We start from the raw sequence: 23,214 nt of genomic DNA, 5'->3' as shown, positions 1-23,214 counted from the left end.
GATCGTGGTACTGATTGCAAGAGCTTCGCTCTTGCAAGTCTGGTGCGCGAGTTGGTCGGATGTGCCTCTGAGACTCTCGTCGGAATGATTCTCAGAACAAGACGTCTGGCTCTGGGAGTCGAATTGAAGCTCTCACTGGCACTGGATTGCTCTGATCAGAGCAAGATACAGGCTTTTGTCATTGTCAAGGCTAAGATAAGGGCAGAATAATAGGATTTCGAAAGTAGTGTCTAAGTGCACGTGGGAATGAACCGCATAATTGAAGGGCTAGCTAACTAGAATAGAAAACAAAAGTCAAAGTTGATTGAATAAGATGATGAAAAAGATGACGAGTTGTTGAAAGTCGCCTGTTATCTCCGTGTCCCTTTTTGAAGTAAGGAAGACAGGGGAGCCCTCCCTAGCCCCCGTAACCTATTTCCCTGATGTCCGGCCTTACCCCGTTACACTATGAAAATCAGACTGTCGGACATACTGTAGAAAGCTTGGAACGCATATCGACTAAAAGATCAGTCGAGTGAAGCATAGTCGGGCTTGCTGTGGCATCATGACTATTTGGATACCAGATAGACTGATGTTGATTTACTTAAACCGTGAATAAGATTCACCATATTAGTTTCGACTGGCGGGCATCAATGCTATCTGGAAAGCCTGGCGCTGGTATCTGATATTTCAATAGACAGAATGTAAATCAAATTGCCCTTCAAAATAGCATGTAATTGATCGTTAATTTCACCTCATCTCTCATATTTATCTCCTTCACCGCATCGGCAGCACAGCTAGGGCTCCTCTTGGGTTTGATTGAGTCCAAAGCAATTGCGAAACTGCGTCGTGAATCTAAATTTCCTCAATTAGTCGGAGGTAGCTCCGAGCTGACGCATTTCCTGTGAAGTGACGGAGTCCACACATGAAGCCGTATATCTCCAAATCCTTTACAGTCCAATCCTATGACCACGACCCCAGCCAGTGCCAGAACCCCCCAAGCCGACACTTGATTCGAGGCTCCCAAATTTGAAATATTATCATACCCTACCACCGCGTAGTAATCACTCTGAACCATAGCCCCCCGTGTTGTATTTCTGTCGTGAAGCCTGGCCTGAAATTGGAACTCCTTTCCCCCTACCAACACTAAGTCGGTGCTTTCCCATGCTTGGGTCACGTTATATGGATCCCAATTGTACATGCCGACCGATGTAGAGATGTTAGATTTCAGATCATACCCGAAGCTGGTGCCGGTAGCAGTCACGCCCATGAACCAGAGGTCCAATTGATCGTAAGCGCTGCTATCCGACGTCCAGGTGACACGGATAGGAGCTGAGACGTTCAGCTTCTGGTTCGAATCCGGGCTGGTGAACTCAAATGCGGCGACGAGGGTTGCGGGAAACAAGAAAAAAGGGCGATGGGTGACCACATGATTGATTCTTGTTGAGGCAAGGTTGGCCCTGGTAACACAAGCACCGTGTTGTAGTGGAGCGTAGTGGCGAGAAGACGTGAACTTACATGAATTATGGAGGTGTTTTTTTTTGAAATATTAAGAAAATGAAATGTGAACAAAAGGTGTGTTGCATGAGTTACGGTCTCGTGTACGGAAAACTCCAGGATTCGGCTTATTAATTGTCCTGCGTTGGCGTACCGTGACACATGGCACCACAGATTGGCACAAGAGGAGCTGAATACAATTGCCAATCAGGGTCAAGCCTCGAGGCAATCTAATCAACTTCATCACCCCCTTCCGTTAGGTTGATGACTTTACTGGTTGGCCTGTAGTAGGTGCCAATATTTGGCGCTTGGTCCCCACGGCTATGGCAACCATGATTCAACCAACGTCACCAACCAATTGTCCAAATTGGTATGGCTTGGCGACCAAAATCCGAGGGTTTAGTGGGTTATGGTTGTTCACCCACGCCAACCCTGGCTAACCAGGTTGACTCGGTGATGTTGCCTCGAGGTTTGATCAGGGTCACGGTGAGATCGTAACGAACGCAATACCCTTCACGGGTATCAAGTTTTTAGTTCCCACTAATGATGTGTTAGACACATACCTAGGTTAGATTGCTATAACTGAGTAAGAAGATATAAAATAAATACGCAAAAGGTTTTGCAGCTCTGCTGGGTATCTAGATGCATCAATTGTCAAAAGACTGTTGTCCCACATGAAGAGCTACCAGAAGTCCATCGAGATGCACGTGCCCAGATCTGTCTATCAACAAAACCGGGCAAGTTGACAACTTAACAGCAGGGAAATCTAGAAGCCCTCCCCCATCCTCGCCGACCTGTCAGGTACTCTAAAACTGCCCAAACCCCGGTGTTGCAGAGCCGCCGACTCTCAAATTCATTTCCTTACCCTCGTTTGTATGTGCCGTCTATAACCAACTTCACCAATCGGCCCGCACGACTCATAGGACAGGCATATGTTCAAAGAGTGGCTGCCGGTGGCTTTTGCGCTGTAGTTGCAATCCGAGCGGCACTGAGCTCAATAGGTTCAGCCTGGGTTTCTGCTACAGCCAGCCGCATAGGTCTGCGCTAGAAGCCACCTAACTCCCGTATTTTTGGGTGGCCTAAGTAGAGCGGATGCGGTTTGGCAAATACGACGCTGACACCTAGAGTCACAACGGCTACACAAAGCTGCAGGAAGAGATAGCGGGGGTGAGCTTGCTTAGGCTCAGTACAAACAACGAAGAAACCAATAATGAGTACCTGAAGAATTTTAGGCTTAATATCTCGGCTCAGGTAATAAGATTAAGGTGAAGCTGTTGTTAAGCGGAAGCGGAGGCAAACGCGTTGTTCATAGAACAATCCGACACCAGAATCGAACACTCAGGTAGTCATTTCTCGCGGGATGGGATTCGTATTTCCAATAGACCAATAAAGAAGTATGCATGGGTAAAATCAAACTCACCTTTGCGAAGCTAGGCGACATTGACATTGATCGAAATTGCGCAATTAGTAAGTTGCGGAGGTTCGTTACCAAGCACCGGAGAAAGTGGGTTTGATGAAACGCCGCTGGTGGAACACCGCCGCATATTTGTAAGCAAACGCCGGCTGACACTCCATATTTCTCCGGACGCTCCCCGGGGCTTTGGATACATGTCCACCCAACGTATCAGGCCATCCTCAAGACACTAATCTGCTTTCTCAGCTAAGAAATTCTGCAGTCGTTACAAATTCACAGTCTTCGAAAATGACGAACTTCAACATCAAGATCATATCGGACACTGTCTGTCCTTGGGTAAGCGCGCACCTTCCCAAACATCCGGATCCCAGCGATCAACTAACAAATTCGCAGTGCTATGTCGGCAAAAAGAAGCTCGACAAAGCCATCGAGCTCTACCGCAAGGTCTACCCTGGCGGCAAGGATGACACCTTCACCATCAGCTGGTACCCTTTCTACCTCGACCCGACCTCGCCCAAAGTCGGCATCCCGGTGAATGAGCGCATGGCGCAACGCTTTGGCGCCGACCGTCTGCCAGCGATGCAAGCGCGCCTCAAGTCCATCGGCGAGCAAGAGGGGATCAACTTCCGGAACGCGGGCAAGATCGGCAACACGCGTGATTCGCACCGCCTGATCCAGCTGGGCAAGACGAAGGGGAACGAGATGGAGAACCGGGTCGTGCTCGAGTTGTTCAAGAGCTACTTTGAGGGCACGGGCGACATCACCAGCCATGCGATGCTTATCGAGGCTGCCGAGAAGGCTGGGCTCGACAAGCAGGAGACGAAGACGTGGTTGGAGGAGGGTAAGGGCGGCGAGCAGGTCGATGCTGAGGTTCAGGAGGCGTACCGACGGGATATCCATGGTGTGCCGCATTTTACCATCCAGGATAAGTATGAGGTTGATGGCGCGCAGGATCCGGATGCTTTCATCGAGGCGTTTGCCAGCGTCAGGAAAGGCAAATAGATACGAGTCCTGGCGTGGAGGAAGTGGGAAGTTGGGAACATAGCTCATCAGGGTATCATTGTCCACCAACCTAGCACATAGCTACCAAGCACGCAGCTGCTGGTCCACAGCTCATCTACTCATGTAAAGTCCATTGAGGTCCTTCTCCATAGCCTTTAATGTTCGTTGGAGCTCTCTCTTCTTCTTGTCCAGCTCCCTGACTTCCTCTTCTTCCATAATAAGGTCATCCTCGGTCAGGGTGGCTTCTTGGTCATCGGCACTATCTGTGTCTGCCTCTTCCTCTTCATCCCATATATCCTTATTCATCCTGCCCAAAGCCTCCTGCTGTTCCGTAACCTTTGCCTCGTAGTAAGCCAGGGTATTCCGATTATGTGCGTACTTCGCCCTCTGGGCCATTATCCGTTCCGGAGCTCCAGGCAGTGGATATACGGTGCACAGTTTTTCGGCGCCCTTTAATAGTATCTCAACATCCATGTCGTCCTTGTTCCGTCCTCTCTCGCTCCGCCGAATCTGATCGTGGAGATCTCCACCGAGAACAGCCGAGACAGCGGTATGTCTCCGCGGCGCGCCACTGCTTCTGCCCGTAGCGCCACCGGACGGCATTACCTCACCCGAGGCGACATTGAAGACGGTCTGACGACGCGACGACTGTTTTGGCGGGTCGGAGTTCTGGCTTGTAGCGGGTGGCTCTGGCGGTGGGACGGAGAAGAGCGCCCGTTCATGCGCTTCCGTGTCACGGATTAGGGACGTGATATCGTGGTTGGAGAGGAGCGCGTTGGTGAAAATCTTGGGAGGGGGAAATGGTAGACTGTCGATGCCTTGGCAGGAGATGGCAATCTGCTCAAAGTGGGCGGATAAGAGCGACATTGTGAGTTGTTTTTATGCTGGACAAGCTGCAGCGGTTGTGGAAATTCACGAAGATGCTTGAAAACAAAGGGTCAGCTAGGTGGATGTTGGAGGCGGTGGTGCAGCCATAACCTAGCCTAGAGCGCGTCAGGCACATCCGTTGCAAACAAGCTCTTTCTTCGGGCCTGCCGTACGCAGTTCGAGAATGGGGCCGTGCAAGCATCAATTCCTGGCGCGCTGTTGATCCAAGATGCAAGTCAACACGATCTTGCTGCAAGTGAGGAAACGGGACCCGCCCAGTTGATACCCCTCACTCAATGTTACTAGGTAACAATGCTTCCTGGGAAGGCAATGTCTGGTCACGAGCCCTTCCCTGCTAGGTCCCAGGTAGCATTATTTTGAATCAGCAGCAAATCGTCCCGTCAGCCAAACCCCATCATCCAATTGACTTCGCTTGCATCAAAACAAAGCTTGAAATTATTTATGCATGGCAATATCGGATTTCCATCTCAATGTAGTTTGACCACGGCAAATGGATCCAGGCCAGATCTGACCTTACCGTTGGTCCCGATGAAGCTTTCCCGCGCAGGCAAGTCTGGTCTGTCAGATGGCACACTCCGAGATACCGACATGGGCAGACGATGTATTGCACAACAGCATTGTGAAGCCTCCAGCAATGGAGCATCGTGGCAATGCCACGCGTTCGCCCGACGCAGCAGGCCGTACAATCATCGCAGATTGACTGCAGCAAGGCATTCAGAGGCAACTTTAACAATTGTCAACCAGCCAAGCAGCGACTTTTCTCCACCTCCACCTCACACTATCGCCCTTCTTTTCTCTCCATCCTGCATGTCGCGACGCTACTTTTCCCCTTTTATTGGGCACAAATGTTGCAACTTGGCTCCAGTCCATCTATGCTCCTCCCACTTATCGACGTCGCTCCGTCCCGTTTCGATCTGATACGTCTGGAATTGAGCTGTACTCCAAGCAAGCAGCCTTCCAAGCGAATCCTCTTTCGGCACCTTTCAAGGTTTAACGAAAGAATGACCTGGACATGCGGGTTCAAATTCTGACATGCTCCCACCGCAGTAAGTACTTATCATCCATGCTGCAAGCCGTCTTTTCTCTATCAACTTGTCGCATATCCCCTGGGTCTATGGGCCCTCCCGCATGTGCGAGATGGCCACGAGGTAGCCAGGGAGTCCTGGAGCATTGCTGCCCAAAGTTGTCGTAGACGAGCGCGACGCTGCGACAACCTTCGACATAGGCTGAGAGGTCCGGAAAACTGGGCACAATTCTTCCTCTTCCCGTCTTCGTCCCGAAGAGCCTCTTCCCCCGTTGTCTCCACACTCTAACAGTCCATATCTGTTCGGAACTATAAGACTGCTTTGGTCCCGCCGCCAGGCATCCACCCCGGTCTACCGCTCTCTTCCGTAGATGAGATTCGTTCTCATAAGCTCGGACAGCTGGAATACAAAACGTTGTCTCTAGTTTCGGTCTTCTCCATTAAATTTCCATCTTGAAACGTCCTGCCAACGCGGTCGTCCAATTTCTTTGTGCCCCTGGATTTCTCAGTACACGATTCTCGCTGGCCCAGGTTGAGGTCCCGCTACGACTCAAATATCGTCTTTCCCGCGTCGGAAACCTACTTGTCTCTTTTAACGCTCGTCAGTCCCGAAAGCAGACTAGGCTGTCCCTTGTTCGCCTCCTAGGACCAGCTTCGTAGCTGACAATTCGCATCCTCACATCTGGATCAGCCCGCTGCCAATTGCTTCGGCTCGTGGGAAATCGGCGCCACCTGACTTGTTCCCCCAACCCTCTTCAGTATTATCATGACAAGTTATCGAGGCCCATTATCCTCTACTCCACGTTGGAGATCTTTACTGTGGGTGTTGATACCTTGAGGCACCTCGTCCTTGATACTTGCTCTATGCTCTATCACCACCCCGCGATTTCTACCCCACAATCAATTGATTGGGAACCAAAAACAAAAAAAGACGATAAGATTAAAACAGGCACTCACGGCTACGGGCGGGCGGGAATAGTTGCACCAGAACCCCAGACGACGCGACCCCACACGCCGACTCTACATCCCTCTAGAGCGGGACCCACGTCACCGTCCGAGACGCCTATAACGGGCTATCCCACTTGCAATCGCAGACACGGTCCTAGAGGCCGGCGATTATCCAATCCCATGGTCGCCCGCCGGGGGCCGCAGCGATCCCAGATGCAACAGCCGTTAGGCGGCGTAGGGTCCCAATTCAAATTCAGTTGCGGGATGCGCCCCGTGGAAATATTGCCGCAATCCTACAGTTCGTCCGAAAATGAATATGAGGACAAACCCGAGGACGAGGACGACCGTGAGGGAGAAGAGTACGGTTCTTTGGCCAACCCACCAGAATTACTACCGTCTGACGCCCCAATCCCAGACATGCGGCAACCCATGCCACACATTGCCACAAGGACGCTGCGCATAATCGCAGAAGCTAATTTCTCAATTGAGGAGATGCAAGACGACGATGATGATGACATGGGCAGCGACTGCGAGCATTTGGCAGTTCTTCGCCCGTCCGGCTTCGAGTACCCCGAGTCCGACCGCAGCCGTTCTCGATCACGCCCGCCTCCTGAACTCGACACCCACCTCATGACGGGTCTCAAGGACTTGCACTGTTTCGAGTCCGACGATTCGGACATCGACTACGATGACGAACATGGCCAAGACAAGGTCATGCGGGCGGTCCACCAACACCGCAGAAAGAAACGAGAAAGGAGGATGACGTCGGGAAGCATTAGCAAGCGAACAGTGAGCGAGAGGGGAAGTGACTCGGACCGCGAGGATCTCAAGCCCTGGGATACAGGCGAGGCAGGGCCCAATCTACGTCGTTTGCGCCGCAAGACAGACAGGAAGAGTCTGCTGTCTATTCCTCCCGAGGTCATCTACGAGCTCACTGAGCCAAAGGAAGATGAGATCATCTTGGGCGAGTCAGAGCTCCTTGCGCGGGAGCTTCCGTACTTTGAATACATGGCGGTGGACTCTGAATAGCTGGAGCAGGACCGCATACTATGATGGTACATCCGACGCGGAAAGCATTGCATCGCGTATCCACATGCGTGGATGTTCACCAAGCAGTGATGGAAAATACTGTGCATTTCATGACATGAGCATGGCGAGGCGGCACATACAACACGCCCTGCCGGAATTTGGCATACCTATCACGGAACTGAAACATACACCAGCATACGTAAACAAGCATTGCCAAGATTCGTTATTAGAAGGGAAGTTGGCTACATCGGCGTTGTTACGAGGTACACGAGTGTGCATAGCGGGAGGTAGTTTCTCGATACCATTGTTGGAAAGATGGCCAAAAGATGGAACGACGGATGGATTGCGAGCTCCGGAATCTTACGACTGATGACGATGATGATGACCTTTGTATAAAGCGGTTGGTCGTTTTACTAGGACACACGGACTGGAGACGACTGGCTGCGATATTTTCGTATTGCATAGACTCTTAGTGGGTTTGGAGGACATTCGGGGGTCGGTTGGAAATATGATGATTTTCTTTACATGTCTTCTAAAGTTATTATGCTGTGTATGCTTCGAAACTGGCTAGGTGATGGTTGGTTGGCTGTGTACACCCCTGAGAGTAAGCATATTCAACTTTGCTAAGTCACCTGTGTCTTACGTGAAGAGGTTCGTTTCTATAAGGAGAGTTTTAGGTATACCTTACCAGGTATTCAAGTTTTAATCTAGAGCTACTAACCGTATTGACCTACAAATGCAAAACCTTGAAGTTATAGTTAACATAATGTCCAAGTCTGAGAATAGGGCCAACTATTGTATTGTGTTGTATTGTGAGGAGGAGGGGCAGCGGTCCCGTCTGATTATTTGGCTATGCACAGGTGCATGTGGAGGGACCCGAAGGGTAGCCATATCTATCATCCGGTGAGCCTTCTTTCCTCAGCGGGTGGGAGCCGTGACAGCGCATCCCGTCCCCTTGGTTAATACTACCTCATTCTGTAGATTTGTTAAAGCAACCTCCAGATTCCATGCATATTGTAACTTCTCGACGCTATAGCTCAAATATATATTCTACTTGTGGGCGTTGTTGCTTTGACCATCCGCAATTAATAATGAGCGACAAGGACAGACGAAAGCCTGAAAACTAGGTCTGATGTGTGTGTTAGAGGTGCAGTGTTTATGGAACATTCCGTAGCTCCATATTTTCGGCGTTTTAGTGACCATACTTGTCGGCTCTGCGGTAGTTTTGGCAGATTATGAGTCTGTTCTTTGTCGGTACAGACTGGCATACCTCTCAGAAAGTCGGGAGTATTGTCTCATCAACATCAACGATCAATCTGGCAGGTAAGCATTAGCGACTAGTAAACATATTATCCTGCACGCTATATTATAGGATTGAGATAAGTAATAACGACGGCTTCACAGATCACCCAGTACCTCACCGCTTTTTCCATATACTAAACGGGATACAAAGCGTGGGCAAATGTGACCTCAGGTGCAGAGTGGAACAAGGCGCCCAAGCACGAACTAGGTTGATGTATTTAAGGACCCCGGTGGGCCGATTGGGCAGTTATTCCTCACGCACCTTCGTAGTGCCTATACAGATCCTACATAGCTCCCAAACCTGAGATCCGACACAAATTACTTAACGTGTGTAATTGGATCCGTCTCAACTGTAGTAGTCACTAAAGGTAACTTCAGGTTTGAAATGACTAAAACCTATAAGGCATCTTCAGAAAGGGAAAGCACAACTGGCGGCGCACGGGAAGTCGCTTGGGTGACATCACTGCCAGGGTCGAGCGACGTGGGGCACCTCGACCCTTCGCGCAAGATGGAACATGAGCACGCAACACCAATCTTAACTGAACAACCTCTCAACCAAGAGCAGCTCGAACTATTTGCTGACCATTGATTCTCAAACCATCTGTGTCGTCATGGCAGCCTTCTCTCTATCCGCTATACTATTCGCCCACGGGCTCGTTGCTGTTGCCACCCTGCAAGTGAGACCAGCCGAGCAGAACGTCTTGGCGTCCTCCGAGACCTTCTCGAGCACCAGTGCCTACAAGGTCCAACATGAGTATCCTTTCCGGCCAGGTTCCCTCAAAACGGCTCAATTGAAGCTGACGTTACTGTCCAGGTTGAAGAAGGCCGAGATCATCCCCACAGGTATAATATACATAATACGATCCATCTTCTCAAACTTACCTAATGTGTAGTGATTGACGAATTCTTCCCTTCCTTCATCCTCGACGCTTCGTGGTCGTCAGACGACTATGCGTCTCTTGGAAACACTCTCAAAGTGAAGAAGATACAAAAGAAGCCGAAGATCTTATTGAGTCAAGATCCGTCGACTTCAACAACTCTTTGCAATCCCAATGTGACATACGCCGTCACTCTGACCGACCCTGATGCCCCGTCTCGAGACAACCCAAAGTGGGCCGAGAGTATGTACCACCCGAGTCATGAAACATATTGATCTTTCAACTACTAACACTTCTATAGTGTGTCACTTCATCGCCAGCGGTTTCGCCACCACCTTATCGTCAGATGACAGCTGCTCAAGCCTTGAGCTGACGAATCTCACCGATATCATGCCATATAAGGCCCCCGGACCACCACCCAAGACCGGCAAGCACAGATACGTCTTCCTAGTGTTTGCGCCGGCGAACAGCACCACCAGTCCTTTGAACCTGACGAAGCCCGAAGATCGGCAACACTGGGGTACGGGGAAGCAAAGGCACGGAGTCAGAGACTGGGCTCATGAAAATGACCTGGTGCCAGTTGGTAAGAACATCATGTACCGTATTTTGAGACGTCGAAACTAAAATTGAATAGCTGCCAACTTCGTATATGCTCAGAACAAGAAGCAATAAGCCAAATGGTTTGCTCTTAGAGTGAAGGAGAACATGATGGCGTGGTAATAGATTCAAGATTGCACCTTTTGGGCTATTATTAGCTTCAAACCTCTGCCAAGACGTGCCGATGCTATATTCTATTGTACCGGTGGGCGTGGTTTCGTTTCACCACACAACTGAAAATGCTTATCCCCTCTAGCTATTGTTAGAGCCAGAAAAAATACGATGAGATGCGAAAGATGAGGAACCCGATCGCCATGATAGATTACAGTATCCAATCCATTATCATGCGACAGGTGTTATCAGTCGCTATCAAATTTACTGAGTTATACGTCTGCCCACGATATCCTTTCTCTTCGCCAGGCAACCTTCGGCGACATCATGCAAGCCGTCGAAAAGTGGTTGTCTGCTATTCACGCAGTACCTCAGGATCTAGAAGAACTCGATGAAGCCATATGCGTTCAACATTTGGAGATAATCATACTCCTTGAATGACCTCAGGGTATTGGGATATCCCAGAATGTCATTAACCCGTCCCCCCGCGATGTAGGGGCGAGGGGTTCAGCCGCCTATTTGCGGGCAGACACCTTGTCGATTAGACTGTGGAAGGAGTTCATGTCGGACTTGAGGTCCGTAACGGCCAACACGAGCTTGTCGGTGAAGTGCTTCAGACGCACCTCGTCCCTCGTTGGTAAGGGCCGTTTGCATGAGGTCCAGCAGCTCGTTGTAGATTTAGTGGAGCGGCTGGTGCTCTATTAGTGCATTTAGAATATGTTGATGATGTTCGGGGACACGGCTGCGGTGGCGGTGGCGAGAACGTGGCCGCTATGAAACAGATGAAACCTCTTTGGCCGAGGCTCATATTGCCTTCATTGTGGTTTCTTTTGGCGTCATGGACCACCAGCTGCTCCCGCCGGCGGATCACAGCCACTTCGGCATCCGAAAAGCCGATGCCTATGTCGTGTACGTCATCGTCTGATATATTTTCGTCCAACCCCTGCTACTTGTCCACGTACCAACCGGTTGGGCCCAAGTTCGGCCTCTCGTTATGGTTGTCGGGTTGTTGGGCAACCCAACCTGACAGCTCGGGGAACCGTCAGGTAATGGATCTGTCATTCCATAGTCAATTTCGTCTCATGTCACCCTGGAATAATGAGAAGGTTAATCCAATAGAATATCAGTGCTATCCAGGTTCAATCAGAGTGCCGACAGTTTTCTAGCTATTACGGGTAATGTGAGGTGCAAGTTTTGGTTGTTGCAACTGAAGTCACCTGATTTGCTTTTCAGGAGCTCCTAGTCCACACTCTTCCAGGCCTCGAAGTTGATGGCGCGTGCTTCACAGCCTCCAGAGTTGTCAGAGAACAAGGTGATATAACCGACTTTCTGTTAGGAGAGGACCCGAATCGACAACGTTGAACCTTGGGCTGCTTCCGTGATGCGTTTTGGTGACAAGACCCTACCCGCTGCGGTTTGACGTCAACATCACGCAGCAGCCATTGACGACGAGTAGGTTGGCAACGAGTAGGTAGGAGCTGAAATTCAGGTTTTCAACGATGTCGACCTCTCGAAGCCAAAGAACTGATGCTTCATATGTGTCTTTTCCGCAACACTTTCCCGTTTGTACTTCGCGGTGCTTTTCTCAATCACACGGCAGCATATGATCATGCCCACAACTAACATACCCATCCCAGCAACAGTGAAGGCAAAGCCAGGTCCCAGCTTGGTGGCCCAACCCTCTCCGCCAGCATCGGGTGTAAATGATATAACAGACCGGCAAAGAAGCAGTCCAAGTCGCAACAGCATACAGAGGTCCGGCTGAAAGTAACGCGCCTTCTTTCTGGCTGTTACCAGAGAGCTTTACTGAATAAAAGGCGCGACGTTGGGGTCTAGGAAAAATCTGTCTTCGTACGAGGAGGTTGTCCACCCGGGAGATTTATGCGAAGGCCAAAAAAAGATGTTTTTCTTCTTCTTCTATGATGGTTACTTCTGGTTTGAGGCGGGATTTTGTAGCCCTGTACTTGGCCGTACCTTCCCACCTCCAGGGTAGGAAGTGCTGCTTACCATTGCGTTTCCTCCGGCTGATTCTGTTATTCGATGAATTAGTTTCCAGTTTTTTGCATTTCGCTGTGGGCCTTTCCGTGACCATCTCGTTAGCTTGAATGCCGGAAGCGGTCATAGTAGCCACACGAAAGTCGATTTCATCCAAGACGACATTGGTCCTTTATAGGCTGTGGTGATGTAAGACACTGCCCTGGCTAATACAATGGCTCCTCACGTGTAAACTTGATCAAGCCCGCTTTTATATCGTCTCAAGTGCATAGAGATCGGTAGAGGGGCGTCCTTCTTGCTGGGCAGATATATGTTCCGGGCAATACTAGGCTGGCCCATTGTACGCATAAATCCGAGCCCGTTCTACAATTCGCAATCCTCGTGGGGATTTGAAGGAATAAACTCTAGTTCGACCGTCGCACAGGTTCCATGGACTGACCGATCACGGCTTGCTCCCATTGGGGGCACTGACTCGAATCGCACCGCTGACGGCTGTGAAGATACCCATGGCAGCACCTCGCTCATGAACCTTTTTGCAAACTGGTTGCCACACAGAGCTAAAAGACCGCAGGGAGACGATTCCAATTAGTCACGTTATACAGTTGAGTATCGAAGAGTATGCAGAGAAAACATAGAGAAAACATACAGGACAATGTCGGCGAAGAAGTTGAAGGCGAAGCCATCGTCACTATCAATACTGGTAAACACTGTTCCTGCGGACACTCATGAATGGCTCAGGGCCATATATTGACGAGAGATTACCTGAGAAACTGTTGGAGTCAGCATTTGCAAATAGAGAATGCGTTTTCCTGAACACGTACAAATGAGCTTGATTTAGTCTTTGAACCTTCAAGCTCCTTCCCTACAGACGCATTGAACATCAGGACTGGTAAACATGGCTATTGAGACGACTTGAGCCTCAACAGCCTCCAATTTCTTCCTGCTGTCCAGTCCTCCGCGTCGTTGCCGTTGATCACAGTGTCCATGTCTTTCATCTTTCCGTCTCTGTTCTTGATCTCAACGCGTCACTACACCTCTCCATCTCGTCCAGCTCACCATCAAAGGCTTCCGAGGGGGAACATGGCGAATTCCAGCTATGATAACCGGAGTTGGCGCGAAGAATGCGGCGAAAGATATGCCGGTTGTCATCAAGATAAAAGTTCTGGTGTACCGGGAGAAAAGAGGGTAACTCCTGGACGAATTGATATTCGACTGCGACTCGACCACAAAATAGCACCATGAAGCCCCTGACCGGCTATTCCCTCCGTCTCGTGCTGGGCAAGCGCCACACCTACAACAATGTGCTCACTCGAGCAACTTGTAATTTATGGTCTTGTTCCAGGCTCGGCTTCTTTTCCAAGAGTGCTACGACGTCCTCTCGGCCAATGAGGACTGGAAAGAGTTGGCATTGGCGTTCTGGATGAACGGGAATGTCAAGTTGAGACTCAAAACGCTCTCAACATTCATAACGTCATCCCACGTTCTCTACCAGAAAAGTGCAGAAGAGGACCCCATCGGTCCTAGGTCCCAGCTCCAGCCCGTGGCCGATGACTAACTTCCGATTCTTGCGCAGCTCCGCCGTAAACTTGTGTACGAGAGTAGCCTAGGCATGAATGACACGACGAATCGCGTAAAGTCTTGACGCGACATGAACGTCATGATCAGAGAACGGGCCAAGTTTACTATTTTCTATATAGACGTGTCAGGGTACGGCTAGGCCGAAGGCAATAGTACAGAGTGATGGGGAGTAACGGGCGTCCCTCCTACGTAGCACCGGGTGGTCACTGGCGGTCTCAGGTAGGGGTGCCCACGGTGATGCATTGATCTCTGCCCTCTCTATCTTCCTCCGTCTCGACTCCTTACTTATAGCCAGCCGAGGTTCTCTCTTGGATTCTGGATGTTTGCTTCCGTATGTCTGTGTTCCTCCGACTTCGGCCAATATCTTGGACAGCGGCTCCTTATCTGCAACCAAGCGATTCCCTATCCGCTGCAAACGGCTTCAACGGCTCTCATTCGCCACAAGCGGCTCTCTAGCCGCCACAAACGGCTTCCTACCTGGTGGAAGCCGGCCCGCCTCGGATGACACTTGTGGCTCTGACAACTCCTTCCCTATCCTACTTCGAGATGGTCCTTATATAGATAGCTAGGCCGCCGCTTGGACCCGGCATAACAGCAGGGTCGGCGATGCCAAGGATCTTGACTCTCGTCATCCCAAAGCTTCACATAGATTGTAATCATGATTCGGGAGTCTTTTGTCCGAAACACCCCTCCGGCGGCCCGCCGGTGTCCTGCGTTCAGTGTCCTGACACCCACTGGTGCCTATGGCATTCTGTTCTCTGACAAGACGTACCGTATCCCCAGGACCTGAATCGATCCTCTGCCTGCAACTGGATCGGTCAAGGAGATGGAAATTTCAAGTTGATTCTTATATACATTGAAGTAGATATGGCACTATGTGTAACAGGGTATGATCAATCCCTACTGAATCCGGCTGCTGAGAACCCTACCGAGAAGCTCAGAATACCGATGAGGATTCCGAGGAGAATCCCGAGAATTCCGATGGAAAGCCCATTCAGGAAGCCTGATGAGAAGGCGGCTGAAAATTTAGCGAAGGAGCCGCCTGAGAAGGGCAAGCAACCCGAGGCCGCCTCCCTCCAAGAACGCCCGAAGAACGGTCCTAGCTCCGCGGCCGTCTACCAAAATACCAAACCCGGAGAGAATAAGGCACATCCGGCCGCTTTTGTCTAACAAGACATCACGAAGTGGAGCTGGCGCAAGTGGCAACACGAGTATCTACAGTTGTGTGGCGTCGCACGGGTTTCACATCCCATAGGCTGACCCGCAAGCTTGGGGCGTTGCTTTGCCATGCGTTGCACGCATGAGTCCGAATGCTTCATTGCTGCTTTCATATTTCCCTCGTCAAAGGGGAAACGCAATACTAATCGCATGGAGCATCGCGGAGAGATTTGATCCCAAGTGGGAAGACGTTGCATTGGCATGCGCTTATCTTGATGCGGTTGGTGATGACCTAGTTGGATAGGGTGGGAAAGAGAAAACCGAGAATTCTCCCGTCCCCCAGCACAAATATTTTGATATTTCGATGTAGTTGATGTTGGTGAGAAGCTCCTGTTCACCTAAACAAAGATTTATTCATCAGTTGTGGAATTTTTGTCTCGTTCTGAGGCATGAGTTTCAGATTGATTACCGTTGCAGTGAATTGCTAGTCTACAATAGATTCTGTGGTCGACTAACTAAGGCGGATACACGGAACAAGATAGTTATAGTAACTCACAAGAGAATAAGTCCTATGGTTGTATTGGTGATCATGACGTTAGGACTAAGTCCCAGAGGCTGCAGCTATGGAAGGGCTACCTATGGGCAATTGGCCCCAGCGCTGTGCCTGGGCACACAATGATTAGGCCAAAGAGGAGCCTAGAACAGGACGATACGCTCTACCTTGGTATACAGTTTTACAGGCAAGCCAAATCCTAGAATTTCTTGTTAGGAAGGAACAAGATACATAGTGTTATGGACAAACTCATTGCCAGACGTGAATCAAACATTACAACAAAAAGTCGGGTCAACCATTAACTACCCTGAACTTAGTCCTTTTGATTTCTACTAGTTACTAAATCCATCAATTTCATCTCATGTAATTGCCCCAATGTTTTGCCCCAAAGGCTCGCCCTTTGCCTAGCCACATGTTTCCTGTCCCAAACCCCTATGCTTTTACTTATAACGAGAGTACCTGAGTCGCGCTGATTTTTTCATCAACTGGAAGGTTTCTACTAACTTAGTGGAATTATGTGACTAGAAATACAGTACAGATACAGTATTCCGCGTGGGACCCTAACATACAAGGCTTGTGAGTTTGATAGCATACGGCTGCGCAGGACAAGTGCAACAGCGCACAGCATTTAGTACCAATGCTCACAATTTGAGAGATGATGAGAATACTTCTATGTCGTGTCCATGTGGGAAATTAGAAAAATTCGATCCCCCGATGCGTGGATGGTACTTTGATTGTGGATGTCACTTTGCTCAACCAATATTTAATCACTACATTTTGCACAAGTTGACATTCTGCGGACGTACCTATGTCTATCTCATGTAATCTTAATACGAGAAACGTAGGTTCACATCATGATCGTTACAGCATCATTCCTAACCCATCTCACATTCTCAATAAGCGTTGGCAATTGCGAGTTCTGAAGTATCTCTCAGGATTCTCCCGTCCATAACGCCTTTTCCATTACCGCCTTCAACGTTCCCCACACCCTGGATGAGTGTGGGGTTACAAGTTGAACACACCTTTCCTCCCATCATGCCACATATCCATCTCGACTCCGTTGATGGCAATGGGCACTGCGGGCTCCCAGGGGCCATCCTGGTCCTTGAAATACTTGGTGAACCGGTAGTAGGCGGCAGCAATGCTCGCTCCAAGGACGGGACCGAGCCAGTAGATCCAATGATACTGGGGGAAGGATTGACTGGCCACAGCACATCCGAAACTTCGTGCCGGATTGAGCGATGCGCCAGTGAAGCCAACGCCTAGCACTCATGTTAGTACTCGGTACTCCTAGTGATTAGGTATCACGACTTACCAGCAAGTTGGCCAGCAAACACTGCCAATCCCACACTTATGGGGATAATGATGCTGTCCTTAGATTTCTCAGATCCGACAAAGAGTACAATCAGCATCAGTTGTGCCGTGAAGAACAACTCCATGAACAATCCCTGCACGGTTGTAGCCCTAGTTCCCAGGGTCGTGTTGGCTTTTCCAATGCTGCCAGGGTATATGACTTCGGCAAGTAAACCAGCGCAAACACTGGCCAACAGTTGTGCTGAGACATTGATAGCACCCCTTAGAGGCTCGAGATTACCGGCTAGAAATTGGCCCCAGGTAACCTATGAGGTTCGCATGTCAGCTCTGGTATATCAGAGGACTGGGAGCTGGTAGAATAACATACAGCTGGGTTAAGTTGACTACCACTGATCCGCATCGCCACCCACACGTTCACTGCCAAAGACACGGCATACCCCGTACCAATGAAGAGGATCGTCTCGCTGCTCGTAAATCCATTCACGGCATTCTCAGATGCTTGGTTCGCGCCGACGATATTGCAGCCATAGCCGATGAAAAGAAACATGAACGTCCCCACGAACTCCCCACTCCATGAAACCATGTGAGCGGTGGCCGGGCTCATATGTCGTCGGGACAGTCGTTGCGGCAGTCCTGTGTGGTACTCTGTGTCATCGGCTGCCGGGAACGACGGCGGCAAGACCGCGCTGTCGGGCCGGGCGGGTCGTTGAGGTTGTTGATGTTGTTGAGACATGTCGATCGTGTAAGTGCTGTCGCTGTTCATGCGTTCGAACTTGGCGTCTGTACTAATGGAAGTCTCCCAATGAAATGAGTAAAAAGGGATAGATCTTCTCCATGTGCTCATCATCTTTCTTCGACCAGTTCGGTGGGATAGATGCAGCTTATAACGTTTTCTCTCCGTTTTAGAGTTTCCAAGTACCAACTACTATTCTTGTCCCATGTTCCTTTTTGTCCAAACGGAATGGAACGGACATTGCTACACTAGCCGAGCCAAGTGTCAATGAGACGAACGCAAATTTATTTGACGGTACGATTCATGTAATGGCTGCTGCGGCTAGCGACATGATCGGGCTCCTCGGGACACCCAGCGGCGCAGCCGACCGCCTTCCGCCTTCAACCCGTTTACGATAAATATGTTATGGATCCTATGGCCTTATCTTTGTGAGAGTGGATAGACTATGACGGAGCTGTCAAATCTTCTCCACGTCGTGACGTCTCCGATGGCAGAAAAACGTCCAGCCTTTTGCGAGGTATATGCCGGACAAACCAAAGAATGACATCAGAGGACTGTTTCACGTCTGCCCGTCTGATCCCCCATTCGGAAACTGCCGCCAGCGTAATGATGTGATACTATTCCGTGCTCCTACAGGACACTTTGACTGTAGAGTTGAGCTGAGCCTTGATGTTGCGCGGGTGCGGTTGCGAGTGGTCGTCGTCTGCTTTGTGTCAACTATATCCAGAAAACTGGATCTCGTTCATGCAACTTCTGCCCAATCCGGTAACATTATAGAAATGCCCTACCGCCAGCATAGCACAATTGTAACCCAGTGCATTAGTTAGGTCCCACTCCTCTTTGACTTCCTTGGCCTTTCCTGGGACCAATGGAAATGAGTGATCATGGTAATCAAACCACACACAGCAACAGAATCCCCTGTTCCATTCTTGAGCAGTCACATCATAGTTCATCGAGATCAACAAGGTCTTAACTATACCACGCACCCATTTATCGCCGACTTTCTGCCCGCTGATCTGGGAGGACCCCGAGACTCCCCCTTGTGGCATTGCTATCGCTGCTTGTCATTAATGCCCAATACGTCAACCCGTGATAATTTTAGCGGGTTGCATTAACCTGAGAGACGTCATAATGTCACGATGCTGTGAAGCTTTCCTATTGCACAGTGAGCCCAAAACGTACGATGAAAGAAACTTAGTATTGTCTCGAACAAGCAATTTTCTTCGCCGAGTTGAACCGGCTGGTATTGTCTACATGTGAAAGTCAACTTCGCCGTTGTAGCCTACTTTGCATTTCGGATCAGAGCGGCTAGAGCAGAACAGTAAGCAGACAGCTTACTGAGATATTGAGATGAACTGTGCAACTTTTCTGACATTGCATGCGCTCTCTACGAATCGTCGGAAGATCAGATTTTCTGCCTCGTTATTTATAAGGGGTGGCCATTTATTACGTTGGCCAGCGGTCTAGAACTGTTGTCAATCCGGAATAAGTTCGTGGATTCGTGATTGCCGTTTCAGACGGGAAATTCGTGGAACGATATGTCTATAATGGAGGCTCTGATAGAGACATGGGGACAAGGTACTAATAAAATTCCCCACAGGAAATATGCTTCTCTCTATGTCGATCCGATGACCACTGCGTCCCCGCTCACTGAAGATCCGAACACAGATGGTGGTGCGATCATCTGGGCTCTCACATAAGTCTGTAAGGCAATACCGGACTCGCCCGTCTAGCTGAACCCTTTCAATTCCTTACGGTCCCACCATCATATTTTCGCAACCGTAGTTGTGGGTCACATGGAATGCCTATCTCAGGGCAATCCGATGCGTCAGGGAACCCCTACCAAACCCGTCGAGCAAGTAGAAGCATTGCGCCTACTATGGTAGGCTTACTGACTTTAAACCCTATTCCTCCTTTTACACTTTCCCCCGCACCCCTTATTTGCCTTTTCAGCTTTCCACATCCAGAACCTGTACTGCGTTCCAAATCAAGACAACCCTGGTATGATATTGCATTTCGCCGAGTCTATGGCAAAAGGATGATCATCTATACGCACTCGGCTTCGTTTCTTACCCGAGTCAAAGCGCAATCTTAAGATTTACAAAGAGATCAGTTGTTGTAGGGCTGCTCTACTGGAATAGACCGACCTCTCGGAGGAGAAAACTCATACACCTCGATATCATCTTGGCCAATCAGTCTCAGCGGTAAACAATGGTAAATGGTACGACAAAATCGGGGGTTTGGAGGTATCTAACATAGTATGAATTAGATGTCGAAGCTATTGCCTGCCAATGAACTAGTCGCTACGCAGTCTGTCTCGGGCGGCTAGCCGTGCGGTAGCCGAACTCTCAATATGAGATGACTTGAATTGAACGAACTCAATGGACCCTTCCAGATCCTAAACCAACAGAAAAGTATGATCACGACAGCAACACGAAGTGCGAGTCAACAAAAAGTCTTTCCCATACGATATTTACCAGAATGCGGCCATCTCTGTCATGGTCTTCAAAGACCCGTCTAAACCAAGAACACCTGTGAGGAACGAGTATCTTTGGGAGCGCACTTTTACTACTCTTACCACTGGATCAGCAACCTCCCAGGACTGCAGAGGCTTCTTGTTTGAGAGACTAAACAAATATTCACATGACTGATGACACTACCGTGTGGGCACAAGACTTCAAGTTTCCATTGCATATGCTATAAACCTTTCGCTTAGGTGAGGGCATAGTCAGCCAGAATTTTGATCAGCCATGAGTCAGGGCTCCCCAAGTAAATGGCCGATCAGTTCCCTAGGACTCGGAGTATGGGAGTGACTCGAAACTGAAACAATAGATCTGCATATAGTCGGTGAGCACTATCCTTGTGCACTGGTCAATAAACATTTACTGCCTGGTCATGTGGGTGGGATCACGGCGCTTATCTTGTTGCTGCCTAATTCGCCACAGTGGGAAGCTGATTCATGGTCAAATCTTCTGCCTTCAGCCGCAGACCCTGTGAGATCCTACGGGGCGACAAAGCCTATCGGATCTTGGACTGGCGATAGAAAAAATCAATTTGCTCTTTCGATTAGTTCCAAATACGCGTAGCTTATCCGGAACTGGGCAACAAGAAATCCGGAGAGATCACTGCTATTTCAAGCCATGGAATATATCCACTTTAGGCCATTATACGCCTAGCAATGCAATAGCTTCCGTCAATAATTGACTCACAATGAATAACGGTCATGTTAGCTGGCAAAATTGTGAAGAAATCTCAATGACTATAGGCATACGGGCCACATACGACGAAAACCGAGGACTTTAATATATGCGACTACTTTGCGACATGGCCTTAGTCTCGTCCTAACTCCCGAGGCTGACAATCCGAATGGCTTCTAGGTAAGCTAGGTAACAGCTTTACTTGATAAACAGATTTCTATTCTATAGATATTTATCAGTGACTTTAGGCCTTATATCTCTTATTAAGCGACACCAAGTAATGGAGTTGTTGCCGTCGGTATATCGTTAAGTCACATTTATACTTACACATGCTACTAACTTGGGGTACTTTAACTTCCACGTCTGACTCTCGGTAGTTGGAAGTGAGGCGGACCACACACACATAAGGCATCAGTCGTCAAACAGCTTAGGGGTATCACGTGACCTAGCTGTAGTCTCCGAACCGCGGAGCGGACTGGCTCAATTTTGTTCATGGGACTAACTTACTCACGCGTACTACAAGTTCCCCTTAAGTCAAAATGTCACAACAACCCTTTATACGGCCCATTTTACCGGCAGACACTCACGCTCTCCGTCACGCGGTCCTGTGGCCAGACAAACCCATATCTTACGTGCAACTGGCCGAGGACGAAGACGGGCAGCACTTCGGCGCCTTCATAGAAGATGAGCTGGTGAGCGTCATCTCAATGTTCATCGACGATGCAGGCGAAGCGAGGTTCCGTAAATTTGCCACGGCAACTTCTTGGCAGGGGAAGGGGATCGGGTCGAAGCTGCTGGATTACACAATTGCGGCGGCTGCGAAGACGGGCACAGCGAGTATATGGTGTGATGCGAGGACGAGCGCGTTGCCGTTTTATTTGCGGTTTGGAATGGAGGTTGAGGGCGAGGTTTTTCATAAGGGCGGTGTGCCGTATTTAAAGTTGAGTCGGACACTACCGTGAGGGGCTGGGTGGTGAGGCGATATGTAGATGTATGTAACCGGGGGTATAAGTTGTCACGAGTGTAGATGAAGGGCCGGATTGATCAGTCCTTCCAGAAGTCTCAACCATTTGGGAGGTTATCTGTGTGACATGTGGGTGACAAACTCTATTACGTGCACCCAGAAGCTCGCCTACGTATCGACGGATAGCAAGATGCTGCCGCCATGACTGCATAACTGCAAAAGCCCGAGCGTCTCAAGCTGGGTTTATCGTTCACGCCCATTTTGCATTCCCTAGAGGCCTGACCGGTTATGCCACTCGAGGTTTGAATCGGCATAAACAGAGCCTTTGGAGCTGGTTCAAGTTCCTTCCTACCTGCTACCACAAACGTACATCAGGGCTCTGCCGGTTGCATTTACGCCTTGCCTCGTACAAGATTCCTAATAACAAGGACCAACATAGTTATGATAAATACCATTATCACAATTTGCGCGATTACTCCAATAGTTCTGTCGCAAGCCCATGGCGGGAGCTGGTTTGCATAACCTGTCTCAAGGGCCTCATCTTCATCGTCATCGCTGTCGATATCTGGGTAGAACGTGTAGTAATTAGAATGGGTATTGTGGCGGCGAGGTGCAGGGCCTGGGGGGTAAGGCGGCGGATTCTAGAGGGAGACGTCAGCAGTGGCTTAGTCGAACAGAAGTATAGATGGATGGGAAATATCTTACAGTTTGGGAACCTGGGAGATTGGCCATGGTGTTTCAAGAGAGTGTTGATTTGTCTTGAGCTTGGCTTTTTCCATGGGAGGTTGAGTTGTATAAGGGATGTCAGGCTCTGCGATAGAGGTCGAGTCAATGCTTTTGAAGCTAAATAGCTTTAGTGTAGGAATGAAGATCTCTCGTAGGGCAATCGAAGACAATTCACCAAACTGGAAATCTCAGGGCTGGTGTCACGTTTCACCTCATTGGACATCTGGGGCTGGCTAAATTCATCATATGACGACATTATGTTACGCTGGTGACCAGATTGTGAATAGAAGTTGAGACTTTCATTAGTTTGCTAGGTTTCTTCAAACC

General features: G+C 49.5%; 7 protein-coding genes across 7 annotated transcripts; 4 read left to right on the top strand and 3 right to left on the bottom strand.

Moving 5' to 3' along the window:
• Positions 1–844: 844 nt before the first annotated feature.
• On the bottom strand, positions 845–1,417 carry BCR38DRAFT_446367 (uncharacterized protein; the record flags this gene model as incomplete). Its single annotated transcript, XM_040861086.1, has 1 exon — positions 845–1,417. A coding segment is annotated over one exon (573 nt), but the record flags the coding sequence as incomplete, so codon positions are not given.
• A 1,761-nt stretch (positions 1,418–3,178) lies between these two features.
• BCR38DRAFT_352495 (DSBA-like thioredoxin domain-containing protein) lies at positions 3,179–3,892 on the top strand (the record flags this gene model as incomplete). The annotated part of the gene is made up of 2 exons (XM_040856712.1): positions 3,179–3,226; positions 3,284–3,892. The coding sequence occupies 2 exons, from the start codon at positions 3,179–3,181 to the stop codon at positions 3,890–3,892; spliced, it is 657 nt and encodes a 218-aa protein (XP_040711523.1).
• Positions 3,893–4,003: 111 nt separating this feature from the next.
• On the bottom strand, positions 4,004–4,759 carry BCR38DRAFT_489072 (DASH complex subunit Spc34; the record flags this gene model as incomplete). Its single annotated transcript, XM_040864359.1, has 1 exon — positions 4,004–4,759. One exon carries the CDS (start codon positions 4,757–4,759, stop codon positions 4,004–4,006), a length of 756 nt encoding a protein of 251 aa, XP_040711522.1.
• A 1,909-nt stretch (positions 4,760–6,668) lies between these two features.
• Positions 6,669–7,781, top strand: BCR38DRAFT_413032 (uncharacterized protein; the record flags this gene model as incomplete). The annotated part of the gene is made up of 1 exon (XM_040858779.1): positions 6,669–7,781. The coding sequence occupies one exon, from the start codon at positions 6,669–6,671 to the stop codon at positions 7,779–7,781; it is 1,113 nt and encodes a 370-aa protein (XP_040711521.1).
• Positions 7,782–9,694: 1,913 nt separating this feature from the next.
• BCR38DRAFT_413031 (phosphatidylethanolamine-binding protein) lies at positions 9,695–10,633 on the top strand (the record flags this gene model as incomplete). Its single annotated transcript, XM_040858778.1, has 4 exons — positions 9,695–9,926; positions 9,977–10,204; positions 10,263–10,544; positions 10,596–10,633. The coding sequence occupies 4 exons, from the start codon at positions 9,695–9,697 to the stop codon at positions 10,631–10,633; spliced, it is 780 nt and encodes a 259-aa protein (XP_040711520.1).
• Positions 10,634–16,837: 6,204 nt separating this feature from the next.
• Positions 16,838–17,871, bottom strand: BCR38DRAFT_468520 (aquaporin-like protein; the record flags this gene model as incomplete). Its single annotated transcript, XM_040862779.1, has 3 exons — positions 16,838–17,215; positions 17,269–17,572; positions 17,635–17,871. The coding sequence occupies 3 exons, from the start codon at positions 17,869–17,871 to the stop codon at positions 16,959–16,961; spliced, it is 798 nt and encodes a 265-aa protein (XP_040711519.1). The 3' UTR covers positions 16,838–16,958.
• Positions 17,872–21,707: 3,836 nt separating this feature from the next.
• Positions 21,708–22,330, top strand: BCR38DRAFT_446348 (N-acetyltransferase GCN5). The gene has a single exon (XM_040861085.1). The coding sequence runs from the start codon at positions 21,737–21,739 to the stop codon at positions 22,157–22,159; it is 423 nt and encodes a 140-aa protein (XP_040711518.1). The 5' UTR covers positions 21,708–21,736; the 3' UTR covers positions 22,160–22,330.
• Positions 22,331–23,214: the final 884 nt, after the last annotated feature.

Source organism: Pseudomassariella vexata (assembly GCF_002105095.1).
Source record: "Pseudomassariella vexata strain CBS 129021 chromosome Unknown BCR38scaffold_15, whole genome shotgun sequence".
NCBI classification, from domain to species: domain Eukaryota; kingdom Fungi; phylum Ascomycota; class Sordariomycetes; order Amphisphaeriales; family Pseudomassariaceae; genus Pseudomassariella; species Pseudomassariella vexata.
Note: the sequence above shows the minus strand (reverse complement) of the source record. Positions and strands in the feature narration are given on the sequence as shown.

What these genes read in the sequence shown, in the direction of transcription:
- BCR38DRAFT_446348 (XM_040861085.1), top strand. Translation starts at nt 21,737, where the DNA reads ATGTCACAACAACCCTTTATACGGCCCATTTTACCGGCAGACACTCAC.